This window comes from Oncorhynchus tshawytscha, linkage group LG06 (genome assembly GCF_018296145.1).
Source record: "Oncorhynchus tshawytscha isolate Ot180627B linkage group LG06, Otsh_v2.0, whole genome shotgun sequence".
Lineage (NCBI taxonomy): Eukaryota > Metazoa > Chordata > Actinopteri > Salmoniformes > Salmonidae > Oncorhynchus > Oncorhynchus tshawytscha.
Genome location: NC_056434.1, coordinates 45,266,862 through 45,289,092, shown reverse-complemented (window position 1 = coordinate 45,289,092; position 22,231 = coordinate 45,266,862). Strand labels below are relative to the sequence as shown.

Here is a 22,231-nt window from a genome sequence, read left to right as displayed (position 1 = left end):
TCCATAGGACAATAATCAGTCGTATATTGCACAAATCTGGCCTTTATGGAAGAGTGGCAAGAAGAAAGCCATTTCTTAAAGATATCCATAAAAAGTGTCGTTTAAAGTTTGCCACAAGCCACCTGGGAGACCTGGAAGGTGCTCTGGTCAGATGAAACCAAAATTGAACTTTTTGGCAACAATGCAAAACGTTATGTTTGGCGTAAAAGCAACACAGCTCATCACCTTGAACACACCATCCCCACTGTCAAACATGGTGGTGGCAGCATCATGGTTTGGGCCTGCTTTTCTTCAGCAGGGACAGGGAAGATGGTTAAAATTGATTGGAAGATGGATGGAGCCAAATACAGGACCATTCTGGAAGAAAACCTGATGGAGTCTGCAAAAGACCTGAGACTGGGACGGAGATTTGTCTTCCAACAAGACAATGATCCAAAACATAAAGCAAAATCTACAATGGAATGGTTCAAAAATAAACATATCCAGGTGTTAGAATGGCCAAGTCAAAGTCCAGACCTGAATCCAATCGAGAATCTGTGGAAAGAACTGAAAACTGCTGTTCACAAATGCTCTCCATCCAACCTCACAAATTTCAGTCTCTCAATGTGCAAAACTGATAGAGACATACCCCAAGCGACTTACAGCTGTAATCGCAGCAAAAGGTGGCGCTACAAAATATTAACTTAAGGGGGCTGAATAATTTTGCACGCCCAATTTTTCAGTTTTTGATTTGTTAAAAAAGTTTGAAATATCCAATAAATGTCGTTCCACTTCATGATTGTGTCCCACTTGTTGTTGATTCTTCACAAAAAAATACAGTTTTATATCTTTATGTTTGAAGCCTGAAATGTGGCAAAAGGTCGCAAAGTTCAAGGGGGCCGAATACTTTCGCAAGGCACTGTATTTTCTGGACTCTACAGAGATGTTCAGTTCCGGGCTCTGGCTGTGCCACTCAAGGACATTCAGAGACTTGTCCCGAATCAACTCCTGCATTGTCTTGCCTGTGTGCTTAGGGTCGTTGTCCTGTTGGAAGGTGAACATTTGCCCCAGTCTGAGGTCCTGAGTGCTCTGGAGCAGGTTTTAATCAAGGACCTCTCTGTACATTGATCCATTCATCTTTGCCTCCATCCTGACTAGTCTCCCAGTCCCTATCGCTGAAAAACATCCCCACAGAATGATGCTGCCACCACCATGCTTCACCGTAGGGATGGTGCCAGGTTTCCTTCAGACTTGACACTTGGCATTCAATCCAAAGAATCTTGGTTTCATCAGACCAGAGAATCTTGTTTCTTGTGTTTAGGTGCCTTTTGGTAAACTCCAAGCTGGCAGTCATGTGCCTTTTACTGAGGAGTGGCATCCGTCTGAGCATTCTACCATAAAGGCCTGATTGGTGAAGTGCTGCAAAGATGGTTGTCCTTCTGGACGGTTCTCCTATTTCAACAGAACAACTCTGGAGCTCTGTCAGAGTGACCATCGGGTTCCTGGTCGCCTCCCTTACCAAGGCCCTTCTCCCCCGTTTTCTCAGTTTGGCCAAGCTGACAGCTCTAGGAAGAATCTTGGTGGTTCTAAACTTCTCCCATATAAGAATGATGGAGGCCACGGTGTTCTTGGGTACCCTCAGTGCTTCAGAAAATTTTGGGCACCCTTCCCCAGATCTGTGCCTCGACACAATCCTGTCTCAGAGCTCTACGGACAATTTCTTCGACCTCATTGCTTGTTTTTTTGCTCTGGCATTCTCTGTCAACTGTGGGACCTTATATAGACAGGTGTGTGCCTTTCCAAATTGAATTTACCACAGTTGGACTCCAAGTTGTAGAAACATTTCAAGGATGATCAATGAAAACAGGATGCACCTGAGCTAAAAGCATAGCAAAGGGTCTGAATATTTATGTAAATAAGTTATTTCTGTTTTAAATTTGTAATCAATTTGCTAACATTTCTAAAAACCTGTTTGCTTCGTCATTATGGGGTATTGTGTGTAGATTGAGGGAAAATATATTATTTGATCAATTTTAGAATAAGGCTGTAACGTAACAATGTGGAAAAACACACACACATACACACACACACACACAAAATCACACAAACAGTGTATACTTTCCGAATACACTGTGTGTGTGTGTGTGTGTGTGTTTATTTATTTATTGGTCATAGTCCTAAGCCATGTCAAAATAGGTAGAATTGCAGAAAATTAGCTTTAAAACTGTAACATTTTCCTGGGGGAGGACCCCCAAACCCCACATCTAGGGGTTGTGTCAGGGGGCAATGATTTTCAAGATGGAAAACCTCACTCCAAGCTTTCTTTGAAAGTTGGCAGCCAAGAAAATAGCACTTACATATGAAATTGCATTTGGATATGAATTTCATAACCTGTTAGATATGTTATGAACTCGTTATCAATAAGCCTCTTAACTGTAAACATGTAATACAGGCTAAAAATGAAAAATGCACTGTCACAACAGATAGTGAGCTAGCAGTCCGAATGCCCTTTAGCTGACCAATTCAACATTAGCTGACGAATTCTTGAGTGAACAACACATTTTGCAAGGATCAACAGTTCATCACTGTTTCGACTATATCTTCAAAAGGTTATGTCTTCGTTAACATGTCATTTGTGGGGGATACTTGCTGGTACAGACCTAAAATGAATTGGCAGGAAAAGCACGATCAGATTTAGTGTCTTTTTATTGCATCGGCTTCATGAGTTGTGAAGCCAGGCGGCTAGGCGTTGTCTCAGTGGATTCCTAGAGTAGCTGTGCTACCCACGCACACACAAACTTGCATGATTAGCATAAAGGGAGAACACTCAGCCTAACCCTAATAATTCTCAAAAACGGTTGAAATTGGGTGTTAAATAACTATTTCCATGGCATATTGCTTGCTCACCTGAAAGCTCTTTCTTATGTTAAGAAATGTGAAATTGAGGTGAGATCGAATTGGCGCATGAATACTGAACAATTAAGCTCTGCTGTATAGATATTTAAGCGATATTTTTCCCTAACACATCCTGCCTCTCCATCCCCTGCCCTGTATTTACCCTGGAAATAGTGCTTAGCTTCACTGACTTAGTGCTAGATGTAACTCACTCATCTCTGCCGAGCTTTCTGAAGCTATATCCGCAATAGTTACTTCTAATATATCTTCCCGTCCCATATGACAGATGGCTTATTGCAGTCCTGGTATTATTCCAATAAATGTTGCACAGAGAAACATCTGCTATGCAAATCCTGCCGTATTGCTGTCACTTTGTCTTTGCCTGTCAAAGCAGAGATACAGCTCTCTACCTCGTACCGGAGCGTCGGGCTGCCTGCCAGACAAAGGCCACGAAACACAGCTGCCAACTCTATCCACTGAACATCAAATAGAACTCAAATTACTGCTAGGAGAGGATCCAATTCTTCTCCCACTGAATCTCATAAAGGATATCACATTTAACAGCTGAGATCCCAAAACAATGCTCCTCCTTCTACACTACAGAGTCCTGTCATTAGTGCTAGTTTATCTGGTATACAGAAATGTCAACGGCTATTATGTCATAGGGCACGGCATATAAAGCCCTTAGAGGTTTGACCTGAATAGTGTCGTAGAGTTGACGAAGAAGAAAGGCAGACTCTCTCTTTGAGGGAGAGGTTAAAAAACAGTGTTTGAGTCAGATGAAGAAGAACGAGAGATGAAGGTCTACATGGAGCTTCCGCTCTCTATAGCCACCCTCTCCCCAGTGACACAGAGATTGCAGGCGGGCAGCAGCACCGGAGACATGCGGAGCCAGGGCCCACAGGCCTGTGTGTGTGGGACCACAACTAAAGGATCCTAAACACTCCCGCAGGAACTAATGTTGTGGACAGAAGCCCAGCCCAAATCCTTGACGTGAAGAACATAACCATGGAGAGAGCCATGGAAGTCAGGGATATACACTGCTCAAAAAAATAAAGGGAACACTTAAACAACACAATGTAACTCCAAGTCAATCACACTTCTGTGAAATCAAACTGTCCACTTAGGAAGCAACACTGATTGACAATAAATTTCACATGCTATTGTGCAAATGGAATAGACAACAGGTGGAAATTATAGGCAATTAGCAAGACACCCCCAATAAAGGAGTGGTTCTGCAGGTGGTGACAACAGACCACTTCTCAGTTCCTATGCTTCCTGGCTGATGTTTTGGTCACTTTTGAATGCTGGTTGTGCTTTCACTCTAGTGGTAGCATGAGACGGAGTCTTCAACCCACACAAGTGGCTCAGGTAGTGCAGCTCATCCAGGATGGAACATCAATGCGAGCTGTGGCAAGAAGGTTTGCTGTGTCTGTCAGCGTAGTGTCCAGAGCATGGAGGTGCTACCAGGAGACAGGCCAGTACATCAGGAGACGTGGAGGAGGCCGTAGGAGGACAACAACCTAGCAGCAGGACCGCTACCTCTGCCTTTGTGCAAGGAGGAGCAGGAGGAGCACTGCCAGAGCCCTGCAAAATGACCCCCAGCAGGCCACAAATGTGCATGTGTCTGCTCAAACGGTCAGAAACAGACTCCATGAGGGTGGTATGAGGGCCCGACGTCCACAGGTGGGGGTTGTGCTTACAGCCCAACACCATGCCGGACGTTTGGCATTTGCCAGAGAACACCAAGATTGGCAAATTTGCCACTGACGCCCTGTGCTCTTCACAGATGAAAGCAGGTTCACACTGAGCACGTGACAGAGTCTGGAGACGCCATGGAGAATGTTCTGCTGCCTGCAACATCCTCCATCATGACCGGTTTGGCGGTGGGTCAGTCATGGTGTGGGGTGGCATTTCTTTGGGGGGCCGCACACCCCTCCATGTGCTCGCCAGAGGTAGCCTGACTGCCATTAGGTACCGAGATGAGATCCTCATACCCCTTGTGAGACCATATGCTGGCGCTTGCCCTGGGTTCCTCCTAAAGCAAGACAATGCTGGACCTCATGTGGCTGGAGTGTGTCAGCAGTTCCTGCAAGAGGAAGGCATTGATGCTATGGACTGGCCCGCCCGTTCCCCAGACCTGAATCCAATTGAGCACATCTGGGACATCATGTCTCGCTCCATCCACCAACGCCACGTTGCACCACAGACTGTCCAGGAGTTGGCGGATGCTTTAGTCCAGGTCTGGGAGGAGATCCCTCAGGAGACCATCCGCCACCTCATCAGGAGCATGCCCAGGCGTTGTAGGGAGGACATACAGGCACGTGGAGGCCACACACACTACTGAGCCTCATTTTGACTTTTTTTAAGGACATTACATCAAAGTTGGATCAGCCTGTAGTGTGGTTTTCCACTTTAATTTTGAGTGTGACTCCAAATCCAGACCTCCATGGGTTGATACATTTGATTTCCATTGATAATTTTTGTGTGATTTTGTTATCAGCACATTCAACTATGTAAAGAAAAAAGTATTTAATAAGAATATTTCATTCATTCAGATCTAAGATGTGTTATTTTAGAGTTCCCTTTATTTTTTTGAGCAGGGTATTAACCAAAGATTACCCAACTGCAACCCACTGATGCCAGCAAATGTTAAGATATTTACATTGGGTGAAAGTCATTAACTTGATGCACCTGTACCACATTTTATTTATTTATTTTACCTTTATTTAACTAGGCAAGTTGTTTAAGAACAAATTCTTATTTTCAATGACAGCCTAAGAACAGTGGGCTAACTGCCTTGTTCAGGGGCAGAACGACAGTGTTTTACCTTGTCAGCTCGGGGATTTGATCTTGCAAACTTTCGGTTACTAGTCCAACACTCTAACCACTAGGCTACCTGCCGCCTCATTTTAAAGTGAAATTATAGTGAAAATTATGTTTTATAACATGCAAAGTCCCCGCTGAGCTCCATACAATGTAACTGTGGCCTTTAGAACAGCTGTATGGCTGAGGATATACATCAGTTGCGGAGAAAAGTTTGGGCTTGAGTTTGTCTGTTTGGAGAAACAGTGTCGTTGCCTCAGATCCTGTGGTTTGATGAGACGATCACAATTGTATCTTTTAACCCCCAAAAAGTTTTTGTCTACCGAGAATAGTCTCTCCTGGGAGACGAGCTGTAGAGAGTGTGAGACAGAGTAGTCATACAGTATCTGTCAAGAGTTTTGATGGACTGTTCTGAGGATCAGCCTCAGTCTGGCTCTCTGCACATTGGTATTCTTCTGAGGTTGATGGGGAGCAGGACTGGCAGTGCCTCTGGCGTGCGCTCTGACGATGGGGATTTTACCACCTCTCCTCAGAGGAAACAGACAGTCAGTGCCTCTTGCACTCCTCACGTAACCTTGTAAAACCATCCGGAAGTCTCACAAGCTTACATTCTTTTTCGCTACAGCGCATCGGTAATCAGCCTAGTAATTACGAGGCTCCTCCTCGTGTGTGTGTGTGTGTGTGTGTGTGTGTGCGCCCCTGGGAGTTGTGAGCTAACATGAGCGCTGTATTGCATTGTGTTGTCAGTGAATAGAAGGAATGCTATTCTTTCTCCTCTGCAGGGCCAGCATTGTGCAGAAGAGGATCATTTACTTCCAGGATGAAGGTTCCCTCACTGTCAGACTGTGTGAGAAAGGTACAGCATATCTGTCCTATACGAATATTACTTCTCACTGGAACAGCCCAATGCTTTTATATGATCTGTTACTGTAGTAGATTATAATGGAGATATTGTATGTAGTCATATTCAAAAATTATTTTCGGTCAAGCAAGATCACCATTCTTATCTTCACTTTGTGTGTGTGTGCGTGGGGGTTGAGGGGTCGTGTGTGTGTGTGTGTGTATGTGTGGCTGGGTGGGTGGGTGGGTGTGTGTGTTTCAGAGGCTGTGTTTGGAGAGACCACAGAGAAGCCCCCTCCGGAATGCTGTGCCTGTGGGACGGCCAAGTACAGAGTCACCTTCTATGGGAACTGGTCGGAGAAAATTCACCCTAAAGACTACCCCAGTAAGGACTTACTGCAGTCATGTACTGTATGTACACCCACGCACACTGCACATTGCTGTACAACTTCCCACCTGTTGCTCAACTGTCCGTTTGCTCTGGAGTGTGAAAGGATCTGCACCGTTTATAGTCATTAAGCAAGACATTATGGTTTTGGAAGAAAAACAAAAAGATTACATTTTACCCTGGACATATTTAGACTGTCTGTTGACTAGAGTTACATACTGCACGAAAGAACAGCACACTGTAGTTTAGAGCAGTGGTTCCCAACCTTTTTGGAACCATGGCACACCTTGATGGGATATTAAATTCCGTGGCATACCTAAAATGTCCCTTCTAATTTATTTAGTGGTAATGACCTCATCTTATCCATACTGCAAATCATCTATTGTCTGTGACTTTTTTTAAAGGTTTGTTTTCATAGTTTCTTACTCATGGTGGTTAATTTGTGTGTACCCTTTTAAGAGCTTCCTGTCAATTTGAGCCAGAAAGAAAAACATGTAGCTCTGATAAAATAGGTCTTTTAGTTTTGAACGGTTTGGGCTAAAGATGAGCCAATGCCTTCTGCATTGTAAAGGTGCAACCACAGACGGAAAGCCATGCTCTGTTTAGTTATATGGCAGAGGCTGTAGTATAGCTAGTATAGCTAAACCCAGAGTAAAGCTAAGCCCAAATGACTAATCAGATGTGCCTGTTCTAATCGTTTTCACAGACAAAGTAAAATCATACAAATGAGTTTGCTCGTGATGGGCACCCCTCAAAATGATACAAACATAACAACAGCCTGAGTGCACTGGACTTGAAACAACGATACAGATCGTAATCATGTGCCATTTAATGTTTTATCAGACCGGCACTGCATTCCACAGGTCATGTTTATAACAGTTAAAAAAACAAGATTAGGAAGGTTTTGCTGGACCCCTGAGAGTTCCTCACTACAAACCAGTTTGGAACCACTGGTTTAGAGGATTTCTCTCAAATGATTTGTGTGTTGTTGGGATTTAAACAAATACTTTTCAGTAAGCCTAAGTCAGTAAAACAGTATGATATTGGATAGCTGTTATGATACAGTCTCCTCTTTTGGAGCTGATGATCCGAACCACACACATATTCCCTGCAGTCAGTGTTATGTAGTCACAGCTTACAAAGGGAATCGCCATAAATAATTTGAGATGGGAAGAGGCTCTTTTGGCAGGAAACAAGAAACAAGTTTTGGTACATTAAAGCACATCACATAGATTCTCTATAGGCCTGATGGGCTTAAAGAGATGAACTGTATAGTTTCCCTTTCCCTCCAGCTTGATATATAATCTTTCACGGAGGGAAGCATATCATGGAAAAACGTAATTACATTCAAGGGTTTCTGAGGGGAGTGTTGAGTGGTCAAAGTAAAAACAATGATATATACAAATTGGTTGGTGTGTGTGTGTGTTGTCTGACCGGGTCTATTCCAGCCTCAACTCTTTCAGTAATGATGAGGGCTCCACCAGTGGAAGTGCGGGCCTGTCACAGTATATCTAACAGTGGCCTTCCAGCCACATGCATGGCTAATGAACACTGTCTCCACCACTCTGCTGTTAGCCTCACATGCCCAACAGACACAGTTAAAGCCAGGAGCGATCTGTCAGCCGCTACAACTACACATGTAGGAACTTAATTTTGCTACAGTTTGCTACAGCAGGAAAATAGTCCTGCAGCAACAGAACATGTGAATTATTATGTGGATTCTAATTCATCCACATTTTTGTAGGGGTTGATAGATTTTTTATAAGGGAAAATCTTAAATTTCAAAGTGGAAATTGCAAACTTCAGTAGCCTTTTTTAAACCTCAAATGCACTACGAGTTTAACATGTCCTGCATTGCAGGAACATTCTCCTGTAACATGGTGATCAAATTAAGATCCTACATCTGTACACAGACACACGCAGGCAACTTTGTTTCTCTGTCACCACCCTATACAGGACGCGCCAATCATTGGTCAGCCCTCATCGGGGCGTCCCACTCCAGGAGCTATGTCCTGTGGGAGTACGGTGGCTACGCCAGCGAAGGGGTGAAACAGGTGGCAGAGCTGGGGTCTCCAGTTAAGATGGAGGAGGAGATAAGACAGAAGGTAGGTCCTAAAGAAACATCATGGGTTCCGAACTGTTCATGTTTGCCGATCCGCTATATCTGATCTTCAGACAAAAAGTGGCTTGGATCGGACTTTCTGATGTCTTAATGTGCCTGTCTCCGCTTCTGAAACAGCATGTCAAAGGTTGATCAGTTAATGGCAGGACCTCTCTGGCATATTAATGAATCACACAAGTTTGTATATTGGCTGATCTGCACCGCTCTGCTATTTAGTGCTAATTCCCTGCTCTCGGGTGACATGGCAACAATAGTGTTGAGGCCAGGGGCAGATGAGATGCAGAGGGGCATCATGGGATGGCTGTGGAGGAGCGGTGGCATGACTAATGGAGGGAGAGGTGAGAAAGGATGGCCGCCTCACAGAGAATCTTAAAGGTCACACAGGAAAGGCTCATAACCCATGTGATCTTTTCTTTTCCACAGTTCTGTGAGGGCCGACTAATAATGGGAATGTTGACAAGTGTCAGATGGAAGATAGTGTTCTGTTTGACTTCCTGTCACAAGCAAATATGATTGGTTGTCACGGATTCTGGAGGTGGGCCACAATCACCAATTTCCGCTTTCAAATTTTCTGTTTATAATTCAATTAGTTGTTGTTGTAAAATAAATTATTGCGATATCAATCAATGTAGAATTAAACCCATAGGAATGTGCCCAATATACATATATTACTGATTGAAATTGGTAATAAAATAGGGATAGAATTACACAGGAAACATATTAGTTAATGGTCCATATAACGAGCAGTCTTTAGGTCGTGTTATGACTTTGTTTGTGGTTGTGGATGTGGCAGTGACAAGTGTTCTCAAGTCCATAGAATTAGGGATTCAAATACTTGAATGGACATGAACCTTCTTATGACAGTATAAAAGGTCAGCCAGTGCTGTCATAAGATATTGTGTAAAACAATGAATTTGAAGATTATTTGCACAGTGGACTCTAGTTTAACAAACCTAACGCAATGGTAAATCTAAGCGCTGGCTGAAGGTCTATAGGTCCGGGGGTGTGTGAGAAATATTTTTCATATTTTCACAGCCAGAATTATGAGCACAATAGCTGGCGGTGGCTCAAAAGTGCTGGGTTTTGATGTATAAACAAGTTGTAAGAGTGACGAGGGTTTAGCCACTGGCCAATCAACGCATTCCATGGCTTATTTGAAAAAGCAAAAAAACATTTAACCTTTATTTAACTAGGCAAGTCAGTTAAAGAACAAATTCTTATTTACAATGACAGCCAAACCCTAACCCAGATGACGCTGGGCCAATTGTGTGCCGCCCTATGGGACTCCCAATCACGGCCGGTTGTGATACAGCCTGGAATTGAAACCAGGGTCTGTAGTGATGCCTCTAGCATTGAGATGCAGTGCCTTGGACCACTAAGCCAATCGGCATTATTAATGCATGCTTTTGTCTCAAGTTCTTTAGGTTTTTTGTTTTATTTGATTTAACCTTTATTTATCCAGGTTAGTCTCATTGAGATCAAATACATTTTTCAAGAGCGACCTGGTCCAACCAAGACAGCAGCAGGGGGAACAATATTTCAGACAAATATCAGACATAACAATTTACAGACATAGACACACCATGAACAGAATTTAGACGTAGACACACATCAATTATAATTACAGAACATACAAGCGTTCTAGATAAAAAATTTATCATATATACCCCCGCATGAAGTCCTAATGACAATCACTTTCCTCAGTAACATGTGTCAACCAACCTTTTTGACACTTTTGCAATGATCTGTTCTGACTTGAAGAACCGTTAAAAGTAAGTAGGAGTGAGACCTTAACTGGTATTTATTTCCTGACCTTATCGATAAAGAACAGAAATAAAGCGGCAGTTTTCTCAAAATGGCCTTATCGATCATGGTGTGCCTAATGTTTAAGCCTACCTAGAGTCAACGAAGACCAGCCAACAGCACTATGGAGATCACAGTGATGTCAGATGCTTTCAGTTAATACCTGGTCTGCAGCTAATAGTAATAGATGGAGGTGTAGATAATCAATTGCTTTCATGGCTCTATGCACCTCTGAGACAAAGGTTGGAAAGAGAACCTTGAGCAGGAGTGCTCGGGAGTGTACAGGGTGCTCATTTGGACCTTTTAACCCTATTAAATAATTTGCCTGCATCAAGAAAATGCTGATTAAAAGAGTTCAGAATAGAGGTTTTCTCAGTTACCACCTGTGAGTCTACCAGCAGTTGTTTAGGAAGCTGTGCATCTTTTTTTGCACTCCAAACCTTTCACTACTCGCCAAGCTTTGTATGGATTATTCAGATTCTCAAACAGTAGATTTGAGGTAGTAGTCTGCTTTCAGTTTTCAGGTCCTAGCTACACCCTGATTCATTCTGAATGCATTTAAAAGCCATCCAACCATCAGCTGAATAAGACCCTCTTATTGACGGTCTTTGCGTTGTCGTCAAGTAATGGCAACAGTAAAAAAAAAAGACATGTTTGCTCCAATAGCCTATATTTGGAGTGTTGGCAGTCAACATTGTTGTAAATTGCTTCAAGGAGCCTAGCCTATATGTCTTTACACGTCTCCTAAAATAGAAAACACTTGGCTCTTGTAAATGTTCTTATGTTTGAGGCATGTTCTCAAAAAGCAAAATATAGCCTAGGCCTGCCATTGATACTATATTATTGAACGGAATAATTTAAATACGTTTGGATGAATACTTGAACAAGCAAAATATAGTATGCAGGTAGGTAGGTGTGTGGATGTTTTAGGATGTGCGGTATATTTCAATTCAAGGAACTCTGAAGAATAGACCATTTAAACACCTTTTATGGATAGGCTACTTTACAAGGTCAGGATATAAAATACATGACGCATTGCTGTTGACCTAGCCTTAGTAGCTGTGGCTTAGGGCAAGGATACCCTATGGAGGGTTGGATATGAAATGAGAAACAACAATATTTATAAATAAGATGTCAGAGGCATGATATCATAAATTGCCTTATGCATAACATTTGCACGTCTATACAAAATATTAGGCTCCTGTCCATTGTATCGTTGCCTATGTAAAAGGCAGATTCTCAAAACACAGACGAGGTGTGCTTATTGAAAGTGGGGATGGATAGCCTACTTGAACAAGAAATATGCAAGTATGTACAGTATATTGTGAATTATGAAAAAACATGAGGGCAAAAACCTCCAAAATATTTCAAAGCACTCTCAGTAGATCATTTCAAACCCCTTTATTCATAGGCTACTTGGCTAATGGCCAGAATAAAATATGCATCTCTGCAATGCTGCTAAACCAGCCCTGATTAAGGTTTATAGTCAAATTAAACAAAATGGGGGGAACCAATCACTGGCACAAAAAGCACATCTCTTTTCCATGGGCATTGTGCACCATTGGCTGGATAGGCTGTGCTTCCACCCTCAAAGTCCATGCCATTATGAACTGCATTACCATTGAGACCTGCTTTTTGTGGGTCTCAAAACTTCCCATTAGCACTGCATAAAATTTGAACTTTTGCACTTGTTTTTGACACACCTCAATATTGCCACCCCTCCCATCTCAGCACAAGCGAGCTGCCGAACCTAGCCGAAATTGCAGAAACTAGCGTTAGAGCTGGAAAGTGTGCCAGTTTTTACATGGAAAAATTGCAATCTAATGTGCGTTTGACACATGCGTCTCCTTGGTGCCAGACGTAAATATAGTCCAGTATGTTTTTTAGCTAGCTAGCCTGCCAAGTGGAATGATTACAATATTTTTTTTATTAACTTCCAACATTCCATACTAACAGTGCAGGCAATCCACAGCCATACACTGGCTGAAAACAGTTGATGATTGGATTTAGACAAGTTGTAAATGCAACAAGTACAGAAATGGTATAATATTAGAACACACACATCATTCCAAGAAAACAAACATTGAGACAGTTATGGTCCCTTTTACCCTGTACAAATCTCCCATTTTACCACCACCAAAGCACCCCCAGACCATCCCATTGCCTCAACCATGCTTGACAGATGGCGTCAAGTACTCCTCCAGCATCTTTTCATTATTTCTGCATCTCACGAATGTTCTTCTTTCTGATCCGAGCACCTCAAACTTATGGACTCGTCTGTCCATAACACTTTTTTCCCCAATCTTCCTCTGTCCAGTGTCTGTGCTATTTTGCCCATCTTAATCTTTTATTTTTATTGGCCAATCTGAGATATGGCGTTTCTTTGCAACTCTGCCTAGAAGGCCAGCATCCCGGAGTCGCCTCTTCACTGTTGACGTTGAGACTGGTGTCTTGCAGAGATTTGAGACTGGGACTGGTTCATCCTTGGGAGCAATTTCCAAACGCCTGAAGGTACCGTGTTCATCTGTACAATTTGTTTCTGGCCATTTTGAGCTGATCAAACCCACAAATGCTGATGCAGGTGCTCCAAACAATAGTACGCAGGTATAAACACCATGGGACCACGCAGCCGTCATACCGCTCAGGAAGGAGAAGCGTTAGAGATGAACGTACTTTGGTGCGAAAAGTGTAAATCAATCCCAGAACAATAGCAAAGGACCTTGTGAAGATGCTGGAGGAAACAGGTACAAAAGTATCTATGTCCACAGTAAAACAAGTCCTATATCAACATAACCTGAAAGGCCGCTCAGCAAGGAAGAAGCCACTGCCACAAAACCGCCATAAAAAAGCAAGACTACGGTTTGCAACTGCACATGGGGACAAAGATTGTACTTTACGGAGAAATGTCCTCTGATCTGATGAAACAAAAATAGAACTGTTTGGCCATAATGACCATCGTTATGTTTGCAGGAAAAAGGGGGAGACTTTAAAGCCAAAGATCACCATCCCAACTGTGAAGCACGGGGGTGGCAGCATCATGTTGTGGGGGTGCTTTGCTGCAGGAGGGACTGGTGCACTTCACAAAATAATTGCATCATGAGGGAGGAAAATTATGTGGATATATTGCACCATTATTCCTCCTCCACCAAATTTTACCGTGGGCACTATGCATTACGGCAGGTAGCATCCGCCAAACCCAGTTTCGTCATTCGGACTGCCAGATGGTGAAGTGTTTCCACTGCTCCGGAGTCCAATGATGGTGAGCTTTACACCACTCCAGGCGACGCCTGGCGTTGAGCATGGTGATCGTAGGCTTGTGTGCGGCTGCACGGACATGGAAACCCATTTCATGAAGTTTCCGACGAACAGTTCTTGTGCCGATGTTGCTTTCAGGGGCAGTTTGGAACTTGGTAGTGAGTGTTGCAACCGAGAACAGACGATTTTTATGCGCTACGCGCTTCAGTACTCGGCAGTCCGATTCTGTGAGCTTGTGTGGCCTACCACATCGGGGCTGAGCCGTTGTTGCTCCTAGACATTTCCACTTTACATTAACAGCACTTACAGTTGAGTGGGGTAGCTCTAGCAGCGCTGAAATTTGACGAACTGACTTGCTGGAAAGGTGGTATAGTTTGCCACGTTCAAAGTCAAGAGCTCTTAAGTGAGGCCATTCTATATGCAAACATATCCCCCCCCCATAAGTATGTTTTATGGAATAATCTTGTCATAAAATATAAAAACAAGCCACTATCTTTAGGATAATGGTTTTGAACGGACATTTTACTTGTGGGTCAGCTTTTCATTTCAGACGGACATCTTTATACATAAAAGTATTTTTATTTTTTTAATGTATGAGCTCACTGTCTCACTAAAGGATTATGAGATAGTGTGTTACCAGATGGTGTTCTAGCCCTTTTGAAACAAATTGTGGTCATTACAGATCCATCACTTCTAAATTCAGCCATAGTAATTCTCTCAATTATTTATTTATTTGATCAATAATTCATTAATTAGAGAAACTTTTTATGATCGTGTTGTTCCAATAGCAAAATCTAGGTATAACTTGCAAATTGTAAACTGTTTAAAGGTATGGACTTTATCATACAAATATGTGATCACAAACAAAGTGAGAAAAACACTCTTTAAAATAACTAAGGTGTTACCTGTTAACATTTTGTCAATCTGGGACAGAATCTCTTGAGCATTTGTTTTTCTAATGTGTGTATGTGACTGTATTGTGGGTGGGTTTTCAGCTGGATTTAGGTAGAATGTTTTGGTACAGTAGGGACATCCATCTGCAAGCTTCTGATGTTCATCTTGTTTTTGATAGTCAAAAGATTCTCCACTAACAAAAAGTATGTGATGAATTTGATTATAAAATGCATAAAAACATCATATTCAATATTTTTAAAGGTAGATTTAAATACTTACTATGCCACATTGAATATTATGCCAAGTAAGAAAAAGACAGTAATGAAACCAATTGATACTTTTAAGCTTTTCAAATTTCTTTGAATGTAAAAACCCGGCGTGTTTCTGTTTTGTTTGTTTGATGCTTTGTGTTACAAAAATCGATACTGTACATCCTTCTTAAAATTTGTAACACATTTTATTGCGTATCCTTCACAATGAATGAAATTTAAAAAACAACAACAATGGCTGCCATTTTTAAAGCATTCTAGAACTTTGAGGGTTTGCCATAGCCACTCTAGAAATTTCATAGGATCCCTATGCTCATCCCTTCTGTTATCCATCCATTGCTGTGACCTGGCCTGTTAACAGTCTACATCATTCATCATACCTGTCATCTGTTTGCTTTGGAATGGCATCTCCTTGATCATATATCAATGTACCCATCAGAGTTCTTGTTTTTTTGTATGATTCTATGGTGGCCATTCATATAATGGCTTACATACTGTAAACATTTCTTCTAAAGATGAAGCCATAAGAGGAAGATATTTAGAGTGAAATCATAGATATGACAGCAGGGTTAGATAATCAGTGTTTTGGCATCTGTGAGTGTCTCTCTGACAACATGGCTGTGTCTGGGAGAGTGCGTTTGGGGTTTCTGCTATCTGGTCTATGGAGTGTTTTTCGTAGAGATCGTCAGCCTGTTCCATCTGCGTATTGTTTTATTTGCTGAGTACGTAACAAGGTCATCTTTCTTTAGATGACTGTGATTTCTCAGTCATTGCTAATCCAAAAGACAGAATAAAGTTGCTGCACACACACAGATCCAGAGGTAAACTGATGCTTCATTTGTCAAAGCTCACACAATAAATTCTAGATGTCCCGATGTTTGTGACAGTGACGAATGCTTCATGCTGTATAGGGTTAAATGTAACTACATACAGTGGCAAGAAACAGCATGTGAACCCTTTGGAAATACCTGGATTTCTGCATAAATTTGTATTCAAATTTGATCTGATCTTCATTTAGGTCACAACAATAGACAAACACAGTCTGCTTAAACTAATAGCACACAAACAATTATATGTTTTCATGTCTTTATTGAACACACCGTGTAAACATTCACAGTGCAGGGTGGGAAAAGTATGTGAAGCCTTGGATTTAATAACTGGTTGACCCTCCTTTGGCAGCAATAACCTCAACCAAACTTTCTGTAGTTGTGGATCAGACCTGCACAACGGTCAGGAGGAATTTTAGACTATTCCTCTTTCGAAAATTGTTTAAGTTCAGCAATATTCTTGGGATGTCTGGTGTGAACTGCTCTCTTGAGGTCATGCCATAGCATCTCAATCGGGTTGAGGTCAGGACTCTGACTGGGCCACTCCAGAAGGCGTATTTTCTTCTGTTGAAGCCATTTTTGTTGATTTACTTCTGTGTTTGGGTTGTTGCCTTGTTGCATTAACGAACTTCTGTGGAGCTTCAATTGGTGGACCGATAGCATAACATTCTCCTGCAAAATGTCTTGATAAACTTCAGAATTCATTTTTTCTGTCTGATAGCAAGCTGTCCAGGCCCTGAGGCTGCAAAGCAACCCCAAACTATGGTGTTCCCTCCACCATACTTTAGTGTTGGGATGAGGTTTTGATGTTGGTGTGCTGTGCCTTTTTTTCTCCACACTCAGTGTTGTTTGTTCCTTCCAAACAACTCAACTGTAGTTTCATCTGTCCACAGAATATTTTTCCAGTAGCGCTGTGGAACATCCAGGTGCGCTTTTGCAAACTTCAGACATGCAGCAAAGTTTTTTTGGACAGCATTGACTTTTTTCGTGGTGTCACGGAAATCCAGGTAATTCCAAAGGTTTCACATACCTTTTCTTGCCACTGTAGCTCTAAGCCACAGCAATTTCGTCTATTCTGTTGAATTGAGACACTGGCTATCGGGTGTTGTAGAATGCCCTTTCTTTCTCACATGATAAGGGTAGTTTATAACATTCCGAGCTCATCATTTGACAATGCCCCGGGAAGGCACATTGTCCGGTTATGGGATGATTACATTTTCTAATTCTGCTACTGACCTTGGGGAAATGCTACTGAAGGAGCTCAGCATTCATTTCTTGCCAGGGAAGGGACATAGTTTCTTCTTAACACTGACACGCTAGTACATAACAGTAGCATCAAGATAAGGCAGGGCAAAACATGAATTAATCTGTATATACTTAAGAGACACCATAGGACAAGAGCTGGAAGTGATGCTCAGAATGTAAATCTACATGTTCTGAACACTTTATTACAATGTTTTGTTGGATATTTTTGTAAATAATGAATGAAGATTCAAGCTAGAATCTGCAGTTAAAACAATAACAAGGTTGCCACCCTGCCTTTGTTTTGATAAAATGATGATGGATGGGTTTGGAGAAATATATCCATACTCAAATTTATAGAGAGAGTGTAACGGTTTTCTTTAGGTGAAGTAGAGGCGGACCAAAATGCAGCGTGGTGGTTATTCATGTTTTTAATAAAGACAACTATACATGAACAGACTAAACAAAACAAGAAAAAGTGAAAACCTAAACAGTCCTATCTGGTGCAAACACAGAGACAGGAACAATCACCCACAAAACCCAACACAAAACAGGCTACCTAAATATGGTTCCCAATCAGAGACAATGACTAACACCTGCCTCTGATTGAGAACCATATCAGGCCAAACATAGAAATAGACAAACCAGACACACAACATAGAATGCCCACCCAGCTCACGTCCTGACCAACACTAAAACAAGGAAAACACATACGAACGATGGTCAGAACGTGACAGAGAGCTACGGCTGCAAGGACTGACCGTCCATGAAATTAAAAAAAGACAGTTTTACCCGTGTTTTGAGGCTACAGACCTTTTTAATTGTCAAAACAATAATACGTTCTATATGCATGTGCAACCAATAGGTTCCCCAGTAAACATCAGGTGCTGCAGTGTGCCATAATTGCCAGCTAGCTAGCCATGTAGCTAGTTAGTTGTCTAGCTAGCACAAAATTACAAGTTCGTATTTCTTGATTCAACCAAAAACAGATCACACAATTTATATACACACATTGACTTGTTGCTACCAGATCCACTAAACAAAACATTTATCAGATGCCACGACCTCTGCAGACTCTTACATAAGTGTGCTGATGGGCCTATTATCCGTTTATTATTAGTTTGCTCTAGTGGTGTTAGCTAAATACATTTGGCTAGCACAGCAAATAACCACGGAGCTGGTGTGATGTGAAGGTAGAGAATGTTCAGCTTACTTTGTTAGCCAGCTAGATAGAGATTAATTTATCTCATGACAGCCAACAATATAATTAAACTAAATGTAGCTAGCATACGAGTCCAATGTTTGACGACCACATTGTGTATGTCAAAAGTGAGCTAGCAGCAGGAATTACCCCGCTATCAACCCCTCTCTTGCCCTCACAAATCTGTCTCTACTAGCTCTTAATTTTCTGTTTTTCAAAACACAACTCTATTTTACCCAGCTGTATTGCATACTTAGTTTCAATTAAGAAACATAATAATGAACCGCTAGCTTTTGCATGGTTTGTTTACATGGAGTAAAGCTAGACTATAACACAAATGCTAGTGCAAACACCTTGTGGTGATGATGTTGAACTGCATATAATTACACCAGGATGATACATAAAATGAAGCAAACAAATTGCAACTTTATGTCAAGCAACATTTATTTTGAAATTAAATCAAATGATCCTTAATATATTCCTTTCTGCACAACCTCATTATAGTGATATTTGCTAATAATGTCTCTCTCCTGTGCATGTCATCCTTAAAGGGGCATTCAGGCAGTTGTTACATACAATTTTGGAGTCATTAATTAATGATATGCACCCATTGATTCTTGAAGAATGGAAAGGTCAAATGCTTTATTATCTAAATGTTAAAAGTGTGTGGGTGATGGAGGGAGAGAGACAAAATGGTGCAGTTTGAGGCTATGTTGCGGAGAGTGATGCAGGCGCTGGAGATGGAGGTGTAAGCAGGTGGGACTGGGTAGGACTGATGTTGTGGATATTTGTGTGGGTCTGTATGTTGTCGCTTTTATATGTATGTTTTGTATTGTTAAAAAAAAACATGATTCATGAAGAATATAACTTAGAAATGCCTCATGAGCTTAGATAACTGTCATACCCCATCAGAACCCAAAGTATAAGCTTGTTTTACTCCAATGTTTGTAAACAAAGTAAATGTAAACAAATACTATATAGCCTAAAAATCTGTTTAAGTCTAATTTTGATATCATGGATGGTCAGTCATAGCATCCATGTGTCTAATGAATTTGAGAGTGGTAACATTTCTCCAGCCCCATCTGTCAGCTTTTTACCGAAATCGGAGCAGGAAGTATGCTTTGTTATTGTTTCAACTTGATTGCTGCTGTAAGGCCAGGGCCGGCGCCAGATCGAATCAGTTGGACGGGCATTTGATTTCCATAGGCGGACACATGTTTTTTTTCACGGTACACCTCATGTGTGCACACGCACACTTTTTTTTAGAACACCATAACCATTGGGCCTCGGGTGACTGCAACATTCTAACAGAATAATTAATACATTTTATATATGCTGTCACATGTAGAAAATAGGCAGAATCTACCATACATCTAAAGCTGATTTGTGAAGGTGCTGGAGGCAAAACTGGAGAAACACTTCTATCACAAAGATTATAATTTGGCTGTGTTTATGAAGGTCTTAGGTAACATTTGACTGGTACTGTATATATATTCTAAAGGTTAGACACACCGACTCATTCCAGGGTTTTTCTTTATTTTTTACTATTTTCTACATTGTAGAATAATAGTGAAGATATCAACACTATGAAATAAAACATATGGAATCATGTAGTAATAAAAAAAATGTGTTACACAATTTCTTCGAAGTAGCCACCCTTTGCCTTGATGGCAACTTTGCACACACTTGGCATTCTCTCAACCAGCTTCATGAGATAGTCACCGGGAATGCATTTAACTTAACAGGTGTGCCTTCTTAGAAGTTAATTTGTGTAATTTATTTTCTTAATGCGTTTGAGCCAATCAATTGTGTTGTGACAAGGTAGTGGTGATATACAGAGAAGACCGGATTTGGTAAAAGACCAAGTCCATTTATGGCAAGAACAGCTCAAATAAGCAAAGAGAAATGACAGTTCGTCATTAATTTAAGACATGAAGGTCAGTCAATCTGAAAAATTTCAAGAACTTTGAAAGTTTCTTCAAGTGCAGTTGCAAAAACCATCAAGCGCTATGATGAAACTGGCTCTCATGAGGACTGTCACAGGAGAGGAAGACCCAGAGTTACCTCTGCTGCAGAGGATAAGTTCATTAGTGTTAGCAGCCTCAGACTGCAGCCCAAATAAATGCTCATCTCAACATCAACTGCTCAGAGGAGACTGCGTGAATCAGGCCTTCATGCTAGAATTGCTGCAAAGAAACCACTACTAAAGGACACCATTAATAAGAATAGACTTGCTTGGGCAAAGAAACATGAGCAATGGACATTAGACCTGTGGAAATCTGTCCTTTGGTCTGATGTGTCCAAATTAGAGATTTTTGGTTCCAACCGCCTTGTCTTTGTTCGACACAGAGTAGGTGAACAGAAGATCTCCGCATGTGGTTCCCACCGTGAAGCATGGAGGAGGAAGTGTGATGGTACGGGGGTGCTTTGCTGCTAACGCTGTCTGTGATTTATTTAGAATTCAAGGCACACTTAACCAGCGTGGCTACCACAGCATTTGGCAGCGATGCACCATCCCATCTGGTTTGGGCTTAGTGGGACTATAAAAAAAATTCTCAACAGGACAATGACTCAAACCACACCTCTAGGCTGTGTAAAGGCTATTTGACCAAAAAGGAGAGTGATGGAGTGCTGCACCAGATGACCTAACCTCCACAATCACCCAACCTCCACCCAATTGTGTCACACCCTGATCTGTTTCACCTGTCTTTGTGCTTGTCTCCACCATTTTCCATGTGTCGCCCATCTGCCCCATTATCTCCTGTGTATTTATACCTGTGTTCTCTGTTTGTCTGTTGCCAGTTCGTCTTGTCAGCTCTTACCAGTGTGCTTTCCCATCTTCCTGTTTCTCAAGTTATGTTTCCTAGTTTTTCCTAGTTCTGACCATTCTGCCTGCCCTGTACCTGCCTGACGCTGACCTGATCATGAACCTCTGCCTGTCCTCGACCTGCCCTTTGCCTGCCCCGTGTTTATAATAAATTATCTGAGAACTATGCTATCTACCTCCTGTGTCTGCATCTGGGTCATATCCTGAGTCGTGATAAATTAATATGGTTTGGGATGAGTTGGACCGCAGAGTGAACGAAAAGCAGCCAACAAGTGCTCAGCATATGTGGGAACTCTTTCAAGACTGTTGGAAAAGCATTCCTCATGAAGCTGGTTGAGAGAATGCCAAGCGTGTGCAAAGCTGTCATCAATGAAAATGGTGGCTAATTTGTAGAATCTCAAATATAAAATATTTTTTTATTGTTTAACAGTTTTTTGGTTAATACATGATTCCATATATTATGTCATAGTGTTGATGTCTAAACTATTATTCTACAATGTAGAAAATAGTAAAAATAAAGAAAAACCATTGAAGGAGTAGGTGTGTCCAATTTTGACTGGTACTGTATATATTATTTTTAAATAACACAATCATTTGAACTACTTTTACTGTAAGATATGTAAAAACAAAAAACCCCAATTTTAAGTTTTCAATCACTTATTCGTGGACTGCCTTTGTTATAGCTATGAAACAGAAAGCTTAGTGTTGGAACGTGGTAACAGCAAAAGCAATAATAGCTTTATAATGAATATACTGTAAGTGTCGATATGACAGCAGTCAAAAATGGTCAATTATCAGTTGGAGTATGTCTATGTCACATATATAACGAAAGCTGGTGAGTGCGTTGCTGATTTTAGTTTTTT

The 22,231-nt window shown here is 41.5% G+C and overlaps 1 protein-coding gene across 1 annotated transcript in view; it reads left to right on the top strand.

Annotated features, from left to right (window-relative positions):
- Nucleotides 1–22,231, top strand: part of LOC112252608 (spondin-1) — a 140,747-nt gene that overhangs the window by 50,882 nt on the left and 67,634 nt on the right. Inside the window, exons 4-6 of the mRNA XM_042323298.1 lie at nt 6,483–6,556; nt 6,803–6,925; nt 8,885–9,033. Coding sequence (XP_042179232.1) covers nt 6,483–6,556; nt 6,803–6,925; nt 8,885–9,033 — 346 coding nt within the window. The remainder of the gene's footprint in view (nt 1–6,482; nt 6,557–6,802; nt 6,926–8,884; nt 9,034–22,231) is intronic.